Source organism: Pieris rapae, chromosome 14 (genome assembly GCF_905147795.1).
Source record: "Pieris rapae chromosome 14, ilPieRapa1.1, whole genome shotgun sequence".
Lineage (NCBI taxonomy): Eukaryota > Metazoa > Arthropoda > Insecta > Lepidoptera > Pieridae > Pieris > Pieris rapae.
This window is the reverse complement of record NC_059522.1, coordinates 4853886-4876289: the sequence shown is the minus strand read 5'-3', so window position 1 is coordinate 4876289 and position 22404 is coordinate 4853886. Positions and strand designations below refer to the sequence as shown.

Genomic DNA, 22404 nt, shown 5'->3' with positions numbered 1-22404 from the left:
GTATACATTTTCAATTCCGACTTCAATATTGATTCGTTTATTTATTAAACAAAAAACAAAAATAACTTTATTAATTTAGGTAAACAAGTACACTTATTAACGTCAAAAAAATTAAATTAACTGTAAATTTAGATTTACTACCAGTTCGCAAGTCGAGAGCGTATAGCGGGAAAGAAGATTGATTCCGATCGCTTTAATTTTTTCATTTTTTTTGGAACTGTAGCGCTGATATTGCAATCTTAAAATCGCTATCTGAGGAATAATTTTCACGCCGCTGGACTATTATATAAATACTTTAAAGACTTGCTTATCCAGTAGACCTGCTTTTTCATAGGCAAAATGTATAATATCTTATGCAAATAAATCAATGACTAAAAACAATAGTCACATCTTTTTAGTAAAAGTGCTTGACATAATTTAATCTTTCAGATTAGCCAAAGTTCAAACATAATTTATGGGGTACTGTGTTAAATGTACCTTGTGAAATGTCAAACTTTTTCTTTTAAAGTTCACTTTGTGAACCAGCATTTTTTTGCGGGGCACGCAATCAGGCAGATATACAGGTGACCCAGTGTCTAAGCAGCAGAGGAGTGTCGAGATCTCCCCTTTCCTAAGGTCTCTCGTTCTCTCTCGTTCAAATGTGCCATTTTGAGTGGTTTAATTGGAATAAATGATTGGACTTTGACTTTAAAGAAACCTTTTTTCTCAGAGTGCCTGCTGAGCGGGTAGGATGCAGCGGTATGCACTACACAACGGCCGTGTTACTCATGGGCCTGCTCACGAACGCGGCCGTTGAAATAACACCGACTACAGGTAAGAAATAGGGTCTTTAAAAACATATATTTTCCAGGCGGGAGCAATATTCATAATATTATATTGATATATGGATATCCTCACCATTGTTCCTCCACGATATACAACCACTGTATTCCTACAATGATATAATTGTATTTATATTTTTCAAGTTCCTATCAATTAGATTATATTTTTCTAAACATCTATTTTTCTGGCAATAACAAGGTATACCTACTTAATCAGCTTTGGCAAGTTTTTAATGAATATAGTTTTGATTTTTTGATATTTCTTTGGTACTTGAATACATTTTTACTTTCAGTTTAAAATTACTTTATTTTTAGGAGCTACTGAAGCATCTACTACAATTAGCCCACCGCCCACAGTTTTCCGCAATACTATGGCAACAATCACACGACCGGGTACAAGACGAAAATCTGGATCCCCGATGCTTAACTATATTTTCGACTCCTACGCGACAAGCAAACAACATTTTCATGATACGTAAGTAAATTATAGAACAGCGAACCAGGAAAATAAAATAAAAATATCTCTGGTATTTCAAACAACAAACAAAATTTAGACGAACTGTGCACCAATCCTAGTGCCTGTCTATATGAAAACGTCATAATAAAACTGGGAAGTTTAACAAGCAAGGCTGATTACTGGCCTATGAAAAGAAAAACGCTCACGACATAAATACAGAAATCGGAAGCGCAGATCGTAGAAGGTTGTCGAAACGACTGGTTGAAAATCAGTCATTAAATTCTGTATTAAAAACGGGATGTGACTATTCTAATACATTGTAGTGATATTTTGAATGGTCGTTCTTGCGTTATATAAAGACCCAACAACATTTAAGGTTTTAAAGTAGATATGTAAGAACATATCTAGAATTATTTTATAATATTTATGACATATTAGGGATGTTCCACGTAAGAAAATCAATCAAAAGAACGCATGTAAGATAATGTAATTTTCGATGATGTCTTAACTGCTACAGAATAGGGGGATCAGCTTAGTGCCCTTATGAAACTAATTTTATTAATATAAACCTGCGTTATCTCATTAACCAGTTTAATGAAGAGCCTTTCAGTTTGGTAACGGTACCGGTGCTTATCACACCAGAAAATAATTAGGTTAGTTTTAAATGTATGAAGTACCGTAACTCCTAGACGACCTTCTAAGACAATGATTTTTGATTTACAATATTTGTATACATTAGTTCAATTATATGTGATGACATTGTACTCACGGAATAAAATTACTATTCAGGTCTATTATTGTATTATTAGTATACATATTCTCACATATTTACGTTAATCCTTAATATTCGAATATAATTATCTCGTAAAAAAATATATTATCATAACTTTGCAGTACATTCAATATGCTCTATGGTTTATGCACGAAACAATCAAAATCAAAATTACATTTATACATGTAGGCACACGTGGACATAACACAATTAACGTTAATGAACATTATTAAAAAAAATATTCCTTCTAAATTTAAATTTACTACCAGTACTTGAATTACACACACATTTAAAAGGTTTATTTATTTATACGCTACGTCACAAAAATTTATTCGCAAATCTCAAATGCAATTGTCGTATTAATAGCTGCAAATATTTAAAAGAAGCCACTAAGTTTAATAAGATTTCAGGATTTTAGAGCGATCGCATACCATATGTTACGATGCGGTGTAACAGACGGTAAATTAATTTGTATCCATGTCACGTTTGTAAAGTTTCCCCTTTGAATAAAACAGAGCTCGTTTCAGTTTTTCGCTGAAAAGTATTTTGCATGCGAATTCACGGCTTTATTTTATAAATTTCACAATTTACATTAAAACGAGGGATTGTGTACAGATCGACGACACGGTTACTTTTACATTGTTTTTGTTAAATCTCCGGTGAATTGAACAAATGTCCAATTATAATCATCCATTTACTTTTCATCACACTATAATACCCTATTTTATCACGTGCGAGGTCCTGCTATAGTGGGTATATTTTTTAAATATTGTGATAAAAAACATAATCTTTGAAGGAAAGGAATTTAAGTAATACTTATAGTTTGATCACGCAAAATATGGGAGGACGAACTGAAACTAACAGCAGGCTTCAACTGGAGAAGAGTCGCAAAAGATAGAGAACAGTGGAAAAGGTTAGAGGAGGCCTTTGCTCTTTTGGCAAACCGAACTCCGAGATATACTGGAGTAAAAATATATTAAAGTTCAAATATATAAAGTTAGTTTCGGCATTAAAAGGCTATAATAATATAAACTTCATAATAAAAAATTGTTTCTATTGAATCTTGCTACACGAAAGGAATTGTTTGTGTTGAACTTACTACACTACTATTAACAGTGAAACTAAAGCAATCAGATCAATGAAATGAGCTTTGAATAATTAAAATTTGTTCATGACGTCATCTGTGATATTATGTACAACTATGTAGGGTGAACTAATGTGAGTTCTCTACATCAAGCTGTGTCACGTCTGCATCTATTTATTATATATAATTTTGAGCATTTGTATTAAATAACCACCTCCAAGAATCTCAATTTAGTTCAACGTAAATTTAAACGCATAGCAAACACAGTCAAATATTATAATTTAGATTTGCCGTCGTCATCGAGAGATTGTGAAATTATATACAGATTTTATAGTAACTTGATTATGTGAGTAAATTTCTGACTATTTTCATGTTATATCCGTTGGTTGAGGCATGGTTAGTTTATTGAGATGAAGGTTCCATAACTCGATTTGTAATAATCCTGTAGTGTAGTAAGTATTTAAAAGTTGCCTACTTGGCTATATAATATAAAAAAAAAACGTGACATAACGAAAGTAGAGAAGATTTTATAATTTGAATTAAATATGGTAAACTATGTTTTGTATGTTTTGGATCTGTATTAATAATAAAAGTATCCTCAACTGCGTCAGACGGTCATACCTGAGGGATAACACAATTGTTTTTTATTGCATAAGCAAATACAGTAAACGTATTGATAAATTTATCAAGTGACCTTAAAAGCCTACATAATTAAGATAAACTTATTCTAATTCATATTAATATTAGGCAATTAATATGCAAACGGATAGCTTCCATATCTTCAGTGTACTGTAAGCATGAATACATTATGTGAATTAATCACGATGTGATTATTAGCGATTCAATTTAGATCATCATCATCAGCTTTTCTGAACTGTTAGGTTCTAGTGTGCTACATTTGTTCGTGTATATTCTAGCTGAGTGCGCCATGTTGATTTTCGTTCATGCCAGTTTCCTGTCTATGTTTTTGTTCATTAAAAATGCTCAGTCGTCGTGTCATTGACTGTTTTTCCAAAGTATATGAGCTCCATCCTTTTGTGACCGTGTGGCTTATCGGGTCTACCATGCTTGTTTCTTCGATAATTTATTTCATCACATAGGTGCGATTGATATAGAAAATTCTATTGATGCACTTGTTTAAACACACCATGAGTTTTAAATCATATTTTCTTACCTAAACTACTCAAGAATACCTATAGGACTTACAAATAAATGTAATATAATAAGTGTAATGAAAATATTTAGATTAAAAATATATTAATTTAACAACAATATGTATATCATTGTTGTGGAAAGATACAACAGACGGTAAATTATTATTTACCAGCTATTGCTGGTCGCAGCCCTAGATGTTTAATTGGCGTCCCAGTGCGAGCGTGCCGTAATCTAATGGCAAACAAATGCTTTGCAGTCCAGTTATTACGTGACATACATTTTGTTTAACAATCAACACATTTTGAATACTGGATTTGCATATAATACATCCAGTAGTAGTCTTAGCTTTTATGGCCTATATAGTCACTAGCGAGAGATATAGTAACATGCGTGACAAATAAATGCATATGAAATGGGTGTTTTAGACTATCCATCAATTTTGTCAGAGAAACCTTAACTATGTCGTCAGCCCATCGCTTTTGTGGTCTTACCACGTTTCTTTTCCCTGGAGAGGACCTCTATAGGGTGGCTTCGGTTATCCATTTTTTTCTGTGTACCTTGCAAAATGGCCCGGCCCGCCTACGTCGCCTACCGCTTACGAAGAGTCAAATTGCGTCTTAGCTAAACTAGTCATGCGTCTTTTTATATCATGCGTAATCGTACGTCATGTAAACATAATTTGACAGGAGACGAAAGAATACATATGAATTTAAAGACTGCAATTAGACTGATTTCGTTTTAATGAAAGTGTTGCCAGAAATGTCATAATTCTAAAATACTAGCTGACCCGGCTAACTTCGTTCCGCTTAACAGTACAATAATAATGTCATGGTAACTTTAGTGAAACTTAATTTAGAATTTCATTAAGGTAATAACATTAGAGTATAGTAATTTTGTATTACTTGCCATTGCGAAATAGGAATGGTAGTTTTACACATGAGGCCTCCTCTCAATATTGCGATACTGCATGTTGAAGCATTTTCTGATAAACAACATTTTTGTATGAGGTAACGCTTTGATCAAGATCAAAGCTTAGTTATGGCACTCTTCATTCACCTGAACATCGGAATTTCTCGAAATGACACGAATTCGATGTAAAATGATGCGTGGTTTTGTCAACGGATGGCACCACGTGCTGTTTGCATTCGTACAATTAATTAATTTTTAGTTAATAGAAAACTTATCCGATATTTTATTACTTATTCTGCCATTCGGAGCAGTAGAATCTATCAGTAAAGAGATAACTAACATCGGTCCAGCCGATTTTGAGTTATTGTGTGTAACTAACACGACTTTGTTAGTCATAACTATGACATAGAAAGATATGGTAGAATAAATGTTTACTTATAATTAAGTAAAGTTAAGTCAGCTAAATAGCCAAAATCAACAGGCACAGTCATTCACAAAATTAGGAGTTTTCTCATTAGCGGAAAACATAAACAACTTATCCCCTAGCTGTTTTATTTTCACAACTTGAAAGTCATTCTGTGTATTAGTAAAGGGTCATTTAAATTATTACTTCCAACATAATATACCTACAAAACAGGAAACGTATTAATAATAATAACGCCTTTAAGTAGCCTTATATAGGGATATTATGATCCATGATTAAATTATTATTGATTATACCTTATACTATGTTAGCATTTCAAAATCTATGATATCCCTCACATGACAGAAGCAGTCATTAACTATCTAACCACTTTCCCCTTAAAAGCATTGTTAAAATATTTTTTGAAGTTTGAAGCTTAAAATGATAAGTCTTTGACATTTTTCTTTTCTACTTTTAAAACTATATTACATGGTATTGTCTTTTATTAACATATTCCACAATCCGCGAAAATGAAGGACACCGTGAGCAATTTCTGCAGAAACCGTTCATCTTTTAGTCGATACACAACTTTTTCTACAGATGTGATACTTTTTTGACATTCAACACCTTTTATCTTCAGTCACCGTGACCACGCACGTTGTAAAGCACATAATATAAATTTAAAATTATGTTAAAAAATTATAAGTTTACAATATTACATTTTCAGCTTTAATCCGATAAAAAAGTGTTTTCTTTAAACTATATTATATGTATCAGGGCATTGAAAATAAATTTACTTTGGTAGTAAAAGTTGAACTGCTTATTTATCTCCTCCTCCACCTATCTATGTACATCAGCTTAATATTTTATTTAAAAAAAAACTCAGTCCAAATCCATAGACAACGCCTAATATTTGGTAACTTAATATCATATACCTACGATATTACTTAGGAAAGTTTGTAGTACTGAAGAATTCTCGGTAACATGCTGGTTTTAAAAGAATTCAATATTTATGGTTAATTAAAACAATACGTTTACGTAAATATAGTGTGAATTCTCAGCGCACGCGAGAGTCCTGGGACGTACTAATGGTGTTGCGGTATTTCTACTAAAACTTTAAGGTTTATTAGTTATTTCATAGTTATAGTATGTATGACGATGATGACGATGACGACGACGGACTTAAAATTTAACGACAACTTTTTCCACCAAATAGTTTACGTTAGTACGATAAATATCTCATTTAACAACCCATGTATATTTAAAAAAAATGTTTTAGCTTTAAAGCACCATCATTCGAAGGAGATTTGAGCTCGGAGACAATCATGGATGCTGACACAGGCTCAACAGTGCTCTTTGATTGCAAAGTCTCCTCTTTGAGGGACAAGACGGTAGGTTTTGAATATTCAATGATATGTTTAGTATTCAGTGCCAATACCAAAAATATTTTAGCAAATTTAATGTGTCTGTCCTTTCGCATCTTTCGTGATTCAATGGGCCTAGCGGGCTAGAATTGTTTCGAGTTGAGAACCTCCGCAATAAAAAATCTACTAGAAGAAGCGTCCAATTAATATAATATTAACATAATGTACTTGATTTGATTTTTATGTAAAAGAGAAAATTTAGTTTGCATAGTGCATCAACGCAATTATACTATTCTGAAAACCTTGGCACAGTAAAAATTTCGCAGTTTCTAATCCACAGTCTGTTTCACAAATACAATCCACAATCTTGTTGGATGAAAGTTCACTTCCAACTCTAACTGGTTTGATGAATTATTTTATTAATTTAATTAAATAATTCATCAAATCATTTTAAAAATCGTCAAAGTTTATTTAGGCTCGTTTTTGAAGCGTGGAGTCATGTTTCATGCGAGTTCCCGCTGTATATTTTACATATACACTAACAAGCTTAAGCTTAATATACACACATTTATTGTTGTTTGAATTTAATATATTCTTATATAACCTAACCATCAACCATCGGAACGAATACTAATGAATAATATAAAAAAATCCCAAAATTCAGCTTCTTCGACGAAAAAGAGAAAAATAGTAAAAAAAAAATTATAAAAAAAATGTAAACTCAAAACTAGCTTTAGACGTAGGCATGAACAAGATCCCAATTGATGTGAATTATACGTAATTTAACGATCGTAACGCGCGTTTTTTTTAACTTTACACGATGATGAAAATCGAACACTCAGCTTTCTTTTTTTTTAATACAACAGGGGGCAAACGGGCAGGAGGCTTACCTGATATTAAGTGATACCGCCGCCCATGGACACTCTCAATGCCAGAGAGCTCGCGAGTGCGTTGCCGGCCTCTTATCTTGAAGGTCGAATTGCTTCGACTTAGGGTCCTTCAAGAAATAATACATAATTCATAGTTCATTAATATGAACTGGTATTTATATATTTAGTATTGTGTTTAAATTTGTGACTACTAAAAAAATATTTTAATTTAAGGTATCCTGGCTAAAAGTCTCAGATGATGAGAACTTAGAACTATTGACGATAAACTTAATAACTTACACAGCTGATTCAAGGTACGTATATAATTTTCACGCATAAAATTTAAAATTTTTAGGCCAACAAGCAAATTTCAGTCATGGGGTATAATTAAGTTATACCTAGAATCTTTGTGCAAATGGAAATAAATGAATATTAAACGATATAATAAGGTTTATACTGTGTTTATAATCTTTAACATATTATGTTTAATATGTGTCTAATCTTATTAATAAATCAACCTTTCATTGCTTCTGCTAAATCTGTCAATTTTAAATGCATTGTATGTGAATTGAATGTCTTTATATTTCAGATTCAAAGTAGACTTGGCTGGAGAGAATTGGAAGTTATCATTGTCTGATGCAAAAACTAAAGATTCCGGTGTATATTGGTGTCACGTGTCTACTCATCCGCCTATGTTAAGAGTTTTTAGACTTCAAGTACATGGTTAGTAATCACTAAAGAGTCATCATAATTATGCATGATACTTTGAAACATTAAACTATCTTTCGGTTATTTGAACTTAAAACATTAAACTATCTAATATTAGGAAACAGCGGTGTTGATGACTCCCAATAGCTATTGAGGTTTTAAATTCAATATTGATATTTTGTACCGCGAGATCCTATTGCTGTGATAGCATTCATGAATTGAAGGAAGCACAACGAAATCATTTTCAACTACGTCTGTATCTCAGTGGCCCTGTATTGTAAAATTCTGTTCTGTTCTAATCATTGAAGGCAATTTCTATGCAATAACATCCCAACACAAACGACTGGCCCCATCAGCCACTTCGTATTTCACCTGTTCATATTGCCCTGAGATCTGGTAACGTCGCATCTTTCAAATTTCGAACGCTAACGGAAACGCCTGTTCAGAAACATTGCCAGGAGTCAGAACATTTGATAGTTCATATTGTAATTATAATGGTTGCATTTTAATAAATAGTTCTCCCAAACCGTGAAAATTGGCTTTTACTGGGTAATTAAACCTAAATTCCCCAGGTTATTTGCACTGTATGTACTATCGTTAAATTACATTAACTCAAGATAAAATAATTAATGTATAATGGAAATTTCTCTCGCACTAAAAATACAAACCCAAGATCGTTGTATGAGGAACTTCATAATATTATAACTTAATTAATATACAAAATGGCTGAATCCCGCTTCGCTACTCAAACAAGCAAGTCTTAACTAGTTTAGTTAGTTTGTCTGTCTGCATGTTTAACACATCTTGGGGGTACTACACATATGTAGGCTGACATTGCTTGATTCTTAAAATCCAATTTTGAAATTTGACCTAAATTTGTTAAGTCACATACGGTTGAGTATAATTGTTTAACGATGACACAAGTATAGAATTTCAAATGCTTCGATTAGTTATGGTATTTTAAAGGTGTTTATTATATTTTAGCTTCCGAGGAGAATGAGACCGGTCCAGTTAAATGTAACGATATTTTTCTTACTTAGTTTGTGAAATAAAAACAAATATAGCGCACAATATATTTCAAATAGCCCCACCTACTTTAGAGCCACAGGTGTGTTCGCGAATAGGGATTGAATTATTTCTCTACTTCTTTAGCTCCATTCACTTTAAGCGCGTAAAATAAACATTATTTATAATTCATAAGTACAAAAGTCATTATTGTGTTAATTTAAAGAAATATTTTCATGGGGGAAACAAGTGTTTGTTGGGAAAACATTATAGTTATGGATTACCTGCGCATTTTCTTTGATCCTTTACACTTGTATTTTATACAATAATAATTAAATACATAAACAATTATACTATATATTTACTATCGAAGCATAACGGATTCAATAGGAAGTTGTCTCTTGTTTAAATTTAAAATTGGTTTTGAGGTTCACTGATATTTTTACTAAGAGACTAAATGAGAACAGTTCCGATATACATACATATAATAATAATAAAAATATTTTTTTTTTCTCCAATTTACAACAATAAATAAGATTACAGTTGAGAAGATATTGTGAGTTTTTTTTTTGTAATTGTTTATTTTTTGTAATGTTTTGATTTATATTTGTATGAGCTCTAAATGTATGTCATGTTTGCCTCTAAGTTTATTAAAAATTGTATATTATGTTTGTTTTTACCAATGTATCGGTGTGCCGAGCGTTGGCAAACTTTATCAATAAAAAAACTAAAAAAAAAACTAGGTAAGAACCTGTGATATGGATAATCAGTAAGCCTGACTTGTATATTATATATGAGTGGCAACAAAAGTAGTAAACATAAACTAGTATAAATGTTCGCTAGAAATAATTTTAAAACTTACTTACACAGGCATATTTGAAATACAAATAAATATTTTATTTTCAGCACCAGATATGAAAATTAGCAAAGAAACATTTTTAGAAACCGGAGAAACCCTATCACTTAAGTGTATGGTTTTAAATTTGAACCCTGGGGACGTGACACCCGAGTTGTTCTGGCACAGGGGTAATAATACCACCCCCTTGGATGAGGTTCGAGGGGGCGTTTTGGTAGAAACTGATCAACTGACATTGACAAGTCATCTTCAGGTACGTAACCTATGAATTGTTGGGCTTAAATTTTACTTATCTATAAAAGTAAATAGTCAGATTTTAAAATAAAAAGTAAACACTTTGCCTAACTAGTATTAATTGGGAGTGTCCATGGGCGGCGGTATCAGTTAACATCAGGTAAGCTTTCTGCCCGTTTGCCCCCTGTTCTATAAAAAAAAGTCATTTTGCGCTTCGTTTAGCTTACAAACTCTACGAGGCTTATATATGTGCAATCGTGCAAAATTATAATTACTGAAAGGTAGAAGTAAATTTTGAGCATTAAAATAATATTTTAAGACAACAATATAATAACAACAGATATTATCTATTGTGTTATTTTTAAACACATTGTTGAACTATCTCCTTTTATACTTACATAATCTTGGCTACGCTCGACACACTGACACAATGGTTGACAGAAAAATAATGTAGAAGATTTAGCTTAAAAAAATACCAAGAGAAAAAATATAATACATCGATTCATAAGAACATTACAAAAGGAAAAGAAAGAAAAGGAAGCGAATTTCGATAGCTCCTCTCTGCTATCGAATTATGGCCAAAAATAATTCTTCTGAAAAGAGTTGTTTGTTGTGTTTTTCTATCTGTGCTTTATACATTTCCTAACTTCCTTTGTAAAGGTTCGGCAATTCAGTTATAAACTCCTCTATAGACATTAGAATGACGACCGACGACACTGATTAAAAACGTATTTTAGTACATGTGACATAAAATCGAATAGGCAATTTCCCAGGCCCCGGGGTTGATGGTCTTCTAATAGAATTACGGAAAGAAAGAGGCGCCTTAGTTGTAAGCGTTACTTTCGAGTAAATTTACAAAAATACGAGCTTTATATAATATTTTTTATCATATTACGTCTTAAACACACGAAGAAATATTTATAAAATAAACCTCCGTAAGTTAACTATCTAAATCAAATTAAATAAAGACTTTAAGTAATCATTGCTTTATTAAATTTTGCATAAAGATATCGCTTCAATTTGTATCTACGACTAAGTATAAATTATACGCCACATTCCTAATATATAAAGCATTGGCTGGAGAAAAAAACGTCAATTATGTGTATCAAAAAAGTTTTCCCATTATTTACGTTTGAGGTAAAAGTTATGGCAACATTACAAAGGTCTGTACGAGTACACACAGTTGGGTGTCCTAGGCCGTAGACGCAAACTAGCAATTACGGCTAATTAGACGGTAACTTATTGTTGAAGTATTTACGTAATTATGATTGCACTGTACACTGTAGGGCGTGGCACTTTTAGCGATTATTATCTATTAATTAAATATTAGTATACCCAGATAATTCCAAAGTAAAACACAATTTTATATTCTATATCTTTAATTTAAAGAAAACTTATTGTGTGTTCTTATAGCAGTAATAAGTAGTATGAACATCGACTCTTCATTTTTTGTAATTTTTCCGAAAAACGAATCTTGGGATTAAGACAGTTTTTGCCTTAAAACAAAATTATTTAAGATCTGACGCGGCGTCTAATAAATACATTTAATGTATTAAATTTTTTTCAATTAATTAATAGGTATTAATTATTTTCTAACATTTTAAGTTTCTTGTAAGAAAGATTTTTAATAATGGCCTTTTGGTTTAATCGCTCTTACTATGGCCACACCCTGCGCCACCCAAGACTGTAATTTAAACCCGGCACTCAAGTTGGTGTAATATATTTGTTGGGTTAAGTGGGGCCTTAACATTTTCTCCTATTTCAAAAGTACGAAGTTTTGGCGGTATCACTTTGCTCTATCGAAAGCACAGCTGGGTGTACTAGTTTAAGTAAGCCCCGCCTAGAATCTAGATATTCAAATTTCGAATTTCAAACATATTCAATCAACAGAGTATATGAACATTTTAAACCATTGTTACGAGACAAAATTTGCCTCGACGCGCTAAAAATATTATAATGAATACAAAAATACATTTCGCGTAGAAAAAGTAATACAGTCGCATGTTTGTACTTTTTGTGCTCTCTACCTGCACTCATTTTTAATTAAAAAGTTTGCGCATGAAAATACAGTATATAAAATGCATTTTAAATGGGAATATATAGTTCAATGTAAGTTTTAAAGTAATTTCTTAAGATATCCAAACTTTAATAGCTTCTTCCACTGAAACATATTTTAAACATTTTAAATGCAGTTTCAGTTGTTTAGTCTTGTAATAAACTTAACAGTCGTTGGTGACTCAGAGTTAAATTAAACCAAATAAATATATACGTATATTTGAATTTCGATTATCTTAACTAGATTTAATTTTATTTAGTAAACCTACATAAACTATGATGTTAAAATCATAAAAAAGGCCTATGTTGGTTAAAAACCGTTAATATTGATGTAGCAGTCAGGGAAAAAAATAAACAAAGGAGTTGAAATTAAAACTACGAAAAATACTGGAAAATACACTCAGTAGAGTCATAATTTTGCCCTATTGTACTCATAATGTGGTAAAAAGCTTCTTTAAAATGTATGGAAAAAGTTTTGCCTTCACTTCAAGGCGTCACTTATTTTACAAAAGATGTTTTGTCAAGTTTGAAATATTGTTGCCTACATTAATGCTAAACGCGTATTTAGTGAATTATAAAAAGTTAAATGGAAATTAGTCGCTTGCATTTTGTCCTGATGGGAGAAATTTTCGGAATTATAATTTTAATTTTAATTAAAACAGGTGGCTCAACTCAAACTAGAAGACGCTGGAAACTACACCTGTGCTCTGGAAGCTCCTCTACACATGAGAGCAACGACAAGAGTTCATGTATTACAAGGTAATATTATACTATATAATATTATATCTTAATATATATATTTCTTGTGTGCGTGTGTATGTGACTGAACTCCTCCTAAACGACTGGACCGATTTAGACGAATTTTTTTGTGTGTTCAAGGGGATCTGGGAATGGTTTAGATTCACAATTTTGTCCGCTGGACAATGTTTTTTTAATTAATTTTCAATTTATTAGTTGTTGTTGATTTTGGAATGTTTTACATTGGATCCGACAGACGGCGCTACCATCGCAGTGTCATATTTTAAATAATATTCGAATTTTAATTTTATTCTGTCCCGAAATTTAAAAAAAGTTTTGTTATCATTGTGTTATATCGTGTGTGACCATGTGCTGGATCGTTAGATATTGTCATAACATTTGAATAATAATTTTCATCAAAATGGCTTATTAAAAATTGAAATTTTGAAATTAAAGACGTGTAGACAGGACAACGTCTGTCGGATCCGCTAGTTATATTATATTATATTAAATAATTATGGTGAAGGCATGAGTATATGTATCCTTTACCTACAGATTACAACACTTACCAGCAAATCGATATATTTAATGTGACTAATAAAATCTTAAAAAAATATTTAATAAACTCTGGTATCTTTTACTAATAATGGCTTTGTTTGTTCCTTTATATTAAATATATATTATCTATCAATCAATCAATCTTAAAACTTATAATTTAGTTTGAATTTGTGCTTTGTAAAACTGTGATTTATGTTTATATTTGAATGTGTATTCCGTTTTGGCTTCTGTGTATAAAATAATTATTTGAATAATGTTTAATGAGGAATACTTTAATAAAATAAATACATAAAATAAAATAGAACTAAAAACCGATACAAGGCTCAAGGATGATCCTTGCTTGTCTTTGTAGACATGTGACAAAATCTAGAAGAGCGGCGTTTAGCAGTTATACCCTGTTTTTATATTACCGGACAAGACTCTTTCCTCACCTGGTGTTTTTGGTGATATCGCCCCCACAAATACTCACACCGCCATGAGATGCAAATTCCGACCTTTTATGTTTTGCTACACTCTTTCGTTGGAGGACCCTAAGTCAAATGGGTTCGGAAATACTTGAGTGAGCAGCTAGTACGACATAGCGGTGATGTGGGGCTAATATTTAAAAACACTCATTGTGGAAGGGCGGATGTAGAGTTGATACGGGTGGAAATTCGTATTCTGCCCCGGTGTCCGCTAATTAAACTCATCAGATATGAATTGCACTTTTCAAATATCTTTCAAATTGAATCAAGTTTTCATTTTCATCATCACATTATTTTTTTTAACAACAGTTTATGTAACGGTTGACTATAAATAGTGTACTATTTTTCTGCCTACTGAAGCTAACATTTATTAAATTATTGATTTTATATCTAATTAAGAATAAAACTATACTATTTAAATCAACAAAGGCATAATAGTAGAAGTGTGTGGGTACCCACATATTTTCAATCTCTAACTGAAAGAAAGAAAAAACTTTATTAGACACAAAATACATGAATATTTGTATAAACTATTTGATAGGTACAAAGCGCGACTGTAGGAATATGTTCTAGACACCGATCCCATGTCGAAGTTAAGGTGTGGTTAAAATCTTACTTAAATACATTTCGTATATACAAGTGCATATAAAAATAGATAAGAAATACATGGTAATTATTAAATAATAATAGAATATTATTATGTTGGATCAACGGAGTATTTTAAGATTATAAACTTAATTCACTCTACATGTAAGTTATTTTTAATATCGTATGGAAGTCTATTAAATTGTTATTTACGTCTAATGATAATGCTTATCTTTATTCAATTCAACTAATTGGACTATTAGCATTGTATGTCAGCGTAAATAGCGAACTAAAGCATCTCACTTTACACAAACTGGAGTAAACTTTCATAGATTATTACCCTCCGCGCTCTTAACTTAGTAACTACGTGGTAACTTGAGCCTTGCTTTTACAAGGCTTTGTATACCTTTTGAATTTAAATAGCGTTTATACTGAAAAAGATACATATAAGATATATATATATATATATTATCATTCCTTTCTTCTCCAATTATATATAATATAAATAGTTTATTATTTACTAACATACTAACTGCCCCCGCGAACTTCGTTTCTCCTTCGTTTCACAAAATAAATTTAATTTATACTTTAGCCTCAATAACACGTGGTAATCTTGATATTGAATTGTAGCTTATATGACATGTTTGTCGGTTTACCAAAGCAGTGCCATCTATTTATTATACTTACATCACAAACTTACTCAATCCAGTCGAACACTATCGACATATGTTACAATCTTTTGGAGTTAACAGATAATTGTGACTGTCAATTAATAGACAAATAATTTTCAATAAAATAAAATTGCGACTATAATTAAAGACCTAAGCTATCCTATCTCTTAAGTTGGACCAGACTGCTACGGTGTGCCAATTTAATTTAAAATCGGTTAAGTAGTTTAGGAGTCAATCCCGCACAAACATCGTGACGTGTGATTTATATCTTAATATATATATTTCTTGTGTGCGTGTGTATGTGGCTGAACTCCTCCTAAACGACTGGACCGACTTAGACGAAATTTTTTGTGTGTGTTCAAGGGGATCTGGGAATGGTTTAGATTCACAATTTTGTCCGCTGGACAATGTTTTTTTAATTAATTTTCAATTTATTAGTTGTTGTTGATTTTGGAATGTTTTACATTGGATCCGACAGACGGCGCTACCATCGCAGTGTCAAATTTTAAATAATATTCGAATTTTAATTTTAGTCTGTCCCGAAATTTAAAAAAAGTTTTGTTATCATTGTGTTATATCGTGTGTGACCATGTGCTGGATCGTTAGATATTTTCATAACATTTGAATAATAATTTTCATCAAAATGGCTTATTAAAAATTGAAATTTTGAAATTAAAGACGTGTAGACAGGACAACGTCTGTCGGATCCGCTAGTATTATATATATATAGATTAGTTATTAGTATGAACTATTAAGAATAACATTTTAATGGGTAAATCACGATAATGCATATTTTGTGATAAACATGGCAATGAAATGGCTATAGGTTTTCCACCTTCCATTCTATGTTAACGACTTTGACGTGGGTATAACACCACTATATGGTCTTTAGGATAAGTGGTTTCTGTCTAGAAAACCTGATATTTCTCCAGAACAAGCACTCATTCGTCCCTTTCTGCCTAACACTGTTTGATACGACACTGGTGTAATTTTATTACATAAAATATAAATATTTTTTAACATACTACAACAATGGCGCTATTGTCAGCTGCTATTATCATTATATGACACAGAGCTCAAAAATTAGTTACGTCAAAGTCAAATACGTTAAATCATGTTATGTGGTCCCCACTGTATTATTAATATTTCTATTTACCTAATTACTATTTCTTTATCTTGTATAAGTTAACCAGCCGTTTACGTTATAAGTTAAGATTAATTAGTTTGTTCCACTTAATGTATCCCTACTCTTAAACGATAAAACCCAAACCTTTAAGTATCTCAAACAATCAATTAGCAATTATTGTATATTTATTATTTACTAGATTTGCAATCATTACTAGATCTACAAATTAACAACTATTTATTAGACAATAGTAATGGTGATTCCATACTCACCATTACTAATACAAGTGAATTAATGATTCACTTGTATTAGAACAATGGCATGGTATCGCTATTGCTACGACCATTTAACAGTAGATAATTGATAGATTTAGTAATATAAGCAGTTTAAATAAACCACAAGTTTTAAAGGTTCTGTACTTATTTAAAATTCATTTTGTTAACTTATAAGGTACGCTAACTGTAGTGCTTTACATAATAATAAATAAAACGGAATCACTTTTATTATCGAATATCAAATAGTGGGTAATTTGTAAATCTAGTCATATTAAGAACTCGCAAACACCAAAGTATTGGTTTTTAGGAGTTGTAAGTGATCTCGGCGTGGCGATCAGTCCCTAGAACGCCTTGTCGTCCAGGGGAAGGTGGAAGGCGCTAGACCGCGCGGCAGGTCACCTACACGCTGGACCGATCAGATTAAGTCCGCCGTAGGAGAAACACTGAATCAGTGCAGCAGGATGACCTCCAATAGGCAGCGGTGGCGGAGCGTCGTGAAGCGCATTACATCTGCGCCTTCTACTTCTACTACATAGCGATCACGACCGCTCTGCCAAGAGCGAAACGAATGAGAAGAAGTGATCTCTGTGACACATGATGATAATGGCACCTGGCAGTTGCGCCATTGCTCCGACAAATAAATAAGTGTTAATTACACCACGAGTGTTAATTACAACATTCAGCAACACTAATTACCCTTATCAAGAAAAATAATTAAATTCTAATTAGCAGTGAGCATATAATGCGCTTGGCTATTAAGTATAATGGTCGCGTCTCCAAATTGTGTGGGAAGTACCCTCTTAATCGGACTTAAGGCAAATATTTAGTTCTCAATCTAAGTCCCACTGTCCACTAAAGATAAATTGAGTAGTCACTCTAAAGACGTATGGATTTAGTATAAAACTGCTTAATTGATTTTTGTAAAGTACCATGACAGAGATGAAACTACGAGACATTGTCTTCTCATTCAAGAAAGAAAAAGAAATTTGCTTAAGAAACTTTGGCTCTCGGCTGGGATAACATGAATATTATTTGATAGTTGAAATGTTACTACCGACGAAGTTTGGACCGGACTTTATAATTTCCTTAGTAATTTGTGTACCTTTGCCTGGCCTACGTCTTTGATTTCTAGGTTTAAAACCGGGTTTATTTTTACCCCCGTAATACCTAACATATTTAAACACTTCTCAATTAAACGACTTCTCAACAATGTTTTACACGTCTTTTCAGATATCCATTAAATTTTGAATCACGTCCATTCAATAATATTCGTAATTTAATATTAAACACAGCTATATTCGCATTATTAATGGGTTTAAATAACTGGCTGAGGTTATTTAGATTTGTGATTTACTTAAAACCCATTCAAAATTAAATTATGTTTATTAGTTTTAAAGTATTTAAATACTAATGAATGAGTCTCTTAAAATTGAGAAGCATTTATAGGTAAGGGGAATTACACTATTTCATCGTAAACAACAGTATTAATTCCGCGCAAAGAAGAATCCATGGCGTGGAATGCAAGATTTAGGCCATGCGTTTGATATAAGTACTACCCCATTATTCATTTAAAAAAAATATTATATATTATATAATAAAATAAAGGCCACATCTGCATCTTTTCAAATCTTTATTCTTTATGTTTGAATGTGTATTCCGTTTTGGCTTTTGTGTATAAAATAATTATTTGCAGCTGTAGGAATACTTTAATTAAATTAATAAAATAAATAAATATCAGTGAAAACACAATTTAACAGAATAAGACGAAAACTTTACTTCAACGTCTCATTGCAGTTTTTATGAATATGAGAAGAGTATTTTTCTGTATATTATATTTAAGGTTTTGAATTTACTCGCTTGTCGTGTACAAATACTTTAATCGTACAGTGTTTAGACGCGAAACTAAAATAATTTGCTGGGTACATTGTGAAAAGTTGCCGACCCGACGATAAAACTTAAGCGATAAGGATGCCTTAATGTCTTGGGAACCAGTGTTTCTTGTTTCTGTACTGAATGTAGATGTTATATGTTTTGCTCATTTTATAAAATTAGCGATTAAATTAAATTATGATGTAATAAAAGTCAAGGACAAAGTCAAATAATTTGTTTCAATTAGGCTTAACAAAACAAATTATGACTTTCAAAGGTTTGAAAGTCATTATTATTACAAATTAAAAAGGTTAAGAAAATGACTAGCTCCTAACAAAAAATAATATCTATGTCTATAGATTAAGCATTTTTATATTTAATATAATCTAATTTGTGATATCCATGTCTAGATTACTTAACAAAATAACTTTCTAGTCAAAATTTACTATACTGGAGTCTTTTATATTCAGTTATTAAAGAAGGAATTAAAAAAAAAACGGTATACATATAATATCTATATTGCCAGATATAATGTAATAAGAGAACACGTAGTCATTTGTTTTATTAGAATTGCAAAACAACGCTATACTAAGTCATCTTACAGGTTGTAAATTGTCAATGTGTTAAAGTCAATATGTCAGCAGTGTGTTGGATCGATCTTTGAGTTCCTTTATCCTTAGCTGATCTGTGATCGGCGTCTTCGCCAGACATGCTTAACTTATTTTAAAATAAAATCTCATTACCGGATAGCTATAGCGATAACTATCTAGCTGATATGAAGCGTTTCGAACTTGCGACATCATATTTATAAGATTATTACACATTATTCAACTGTATAACTTTAATTTAATATTGATATTTAATTTATGCTAAATTGCTTCAGTAAAAAATTCTAATGCCACCTCTCTTCAACAGGTTCAAGCTTGGCTGAGCTGCAAAGCGGCGTAAAAACCACAACAAGCTACATAAGCCTCCTCGTAACGTCATTATTAATCGTTCTAGGAGCACGACACCATGACGTAAGGTGACCTAGTTAGATATAAAATACACTCAAAGGATACGGAACGCTAGAATTTTTATGGGAACAAGTTATTGTAAACAGTGCGTTTGAAGTATTCCAAATTCAAATTATACTAAATTCTAAATTTAAAATATATCTGGCATACCAATTAATATTGTAATCGACAGGTGACAACCATTGTTTTTTGTACTCTATGAACCCCTTATTTATAAACTAACTTAATATAATTGAATTATTTCATACTATTCCTAGATGTCATACAATGTACGCTGTGATGAAAAGTGACAGATAAAAAATCACAAGCAATGTGAATTGGATAATATTAATTATTATTAACAACCAATCAATTATTGGTCTATGAAAATGTAAATTGTCGTTACTTTAATCGAAATATACTTCAAACGCATTACAAGTTTTGATTATTGATTGGAGTAAGTACACAAATAAAAGGTTCAAAGCCTGCGACATAATGTCTTTAAGAATAGTCATATCAGAATAATAAAAATATCACTTAAAGATTTGTATAGATAAGATAAGGAATGCTTTTAGAAATAGAACAGTATAAACTTAGTCTTAAGTTTTTGTTTTCTCTCTTCAATATCCGTTTCTTACATGACGTGTCTTAATCTCATGGCATAATAATAATTCTAGAAAATTTAAAGAGAAATACGATTATCAGTAATACTGGAAATATGCGTTATGCTTTGTGAAGTCACAGGTGTGTAATAATTGGTTTAATTACTGTCATGTATTTTGTTGGCTTTACTTACCACAAGAATGCCTACATTCACATTAAAAGAATAAATCGTGTAATAAATAAACAAATGAGAACTTCTCTCTGTATTTATTTCATAGGCTTTAAATATGTTTCCATGGAAACCAAATCATATAGAAACGATTGCGTTTAGAATTATGTGTCCCGTCCAGGATGTTTTTAATTTTGTAAATAAATGTATGTTAAATAAGTGTTTTCTGCACTAAAATATCTTCTTCACATATCTTACTATCTGAATAGCACTATTATTAAAACGGTTTTATAGTGTTAAGTATCTGTACAACTGTATCTTTATCATGTGTTTTTCATTTGTTTATGAATGAACCTATCATTTGATACTATAAATGTGTACTTTAAAAACAAACCGCTCGTTGATATACCGCTGTTGATATGTTATAAATATCAAGTCAATTTTTAAAATCATACGAGTAAAAGCATATAAAGTAACATATATTGTACAAAATAAAATAGGTATAACTAGAATGTGAATCTAACGGAAAATTTAAAATGTGTCTTTTTTAAAAAGTCAGTCACACTTTGATTCTCGGAAATTAATCGCAAAATGCAATACAGATGTAATTATTACAAGCCGTCATACCATTAACCTTCTCGTAACTTCTTAATTTTCTCCTATTACCTAAGAAACGATTTCACCTGCCCGATCGATTGAACAATTACGATGGGATGGCGAGCGTGTCCCACATTCTACGACTCAATGTTCAAATACCTTAGTTCAATTGGAAATCAATTCTATTCTACATTTATTCCGGCTTCCTTTAATGTGTATTGGGATTAGAGGAATGCACTAAGCACCGGTTAATGGGCCAGGTGATAGGGTAGATGTGTTTTATATTTTCTTATTGCAGCTTTGTCTTTATGTATACACGCTTAAATACAATGTCGAAGTGAAACTTAGAGTTTACTTCGCACCGTAGGAGTTTTTATAGATATAATGATAAATCATTAAACTATTAAGACTCGACCACAGTTCTCATAGTCGAAAATTAACAATTGATGACTACTTAAAGCGTCCAGTAATCATTTCATAAAGTGTTTATGCAATCGGGGGCTGGAATTTACAGTTTGATAAAATATTTGTTAAAACTAAACATTTAAGAGTTTAAGGGTCTGTTTCACAATGTCCGGATAAGTTCCAAATAAGCTATTAATTACTTATTGGTAGGATAAACAGTATTTTGCGTTTCACGGTTGTCAGATAGCGCTATTTGTCATGAAATGCGAAGTATCTTATTCGGAACTCTTATATTACGAATAATTTATGTGTTGCATAGCTATTTGACACTTTATCCATACATGCTGAAACAGGCCCTAACAATAATTATAATATATCCACTACTATATTATTTGTTTATTTAGTCTATTGCAAACTTAAAAAGGAGAATTTTGTTTGAGTATATATATTTTACAGGATCATAACTATTACATTTCAGAACAATAATTATATGTTATCCACTCCTTTATTATATGATTATTTGTATACGGCCCTATTTGTAAACTTGAAAAATATTTCCGAAAATGTCTTCCCAGACAAAATAATTTTATTTGAGATAACTAAACTACACACTAAACCTCATGAGAGGATTGTCTGTATCTGCTTTAAAAATAAGTT

General features: G+C 31.5%; 1 protein-coding gene across 1 annotated transcript; it reads left to right on the top strand.

Annotated features, from left to right (window-relative positions):
- The first annotated feature begins 713 nt into the window (after positions 1 to 713).
- LOC111000253 lies at positions 714 to 21669 on the top strand. The gene is made up of 8 exons (XM_022269633.2): positions 714 to 813; positions 1137 to 1296; positions 6881 to 6992; positions 8069 to 8148; positions 8424 to 8557; positions 10454 to 10656; positions 13355 to 13451; positions 19894 to 21669. The coding sequence occupies exons 1-8, from the start codon at positions 741 to 743 to the stop codon at positions 20004 to 20006; spliced, it is 972 nt and encodes a 323-aa protein (XP_022125325.2). The 5' UTR covers positions 714 to 740; the 3' UTR covers positions 20007 to 21669.
- The last annotated feature ends 735 nt before the right edge of the window (positions 21670 to 22404 follow it).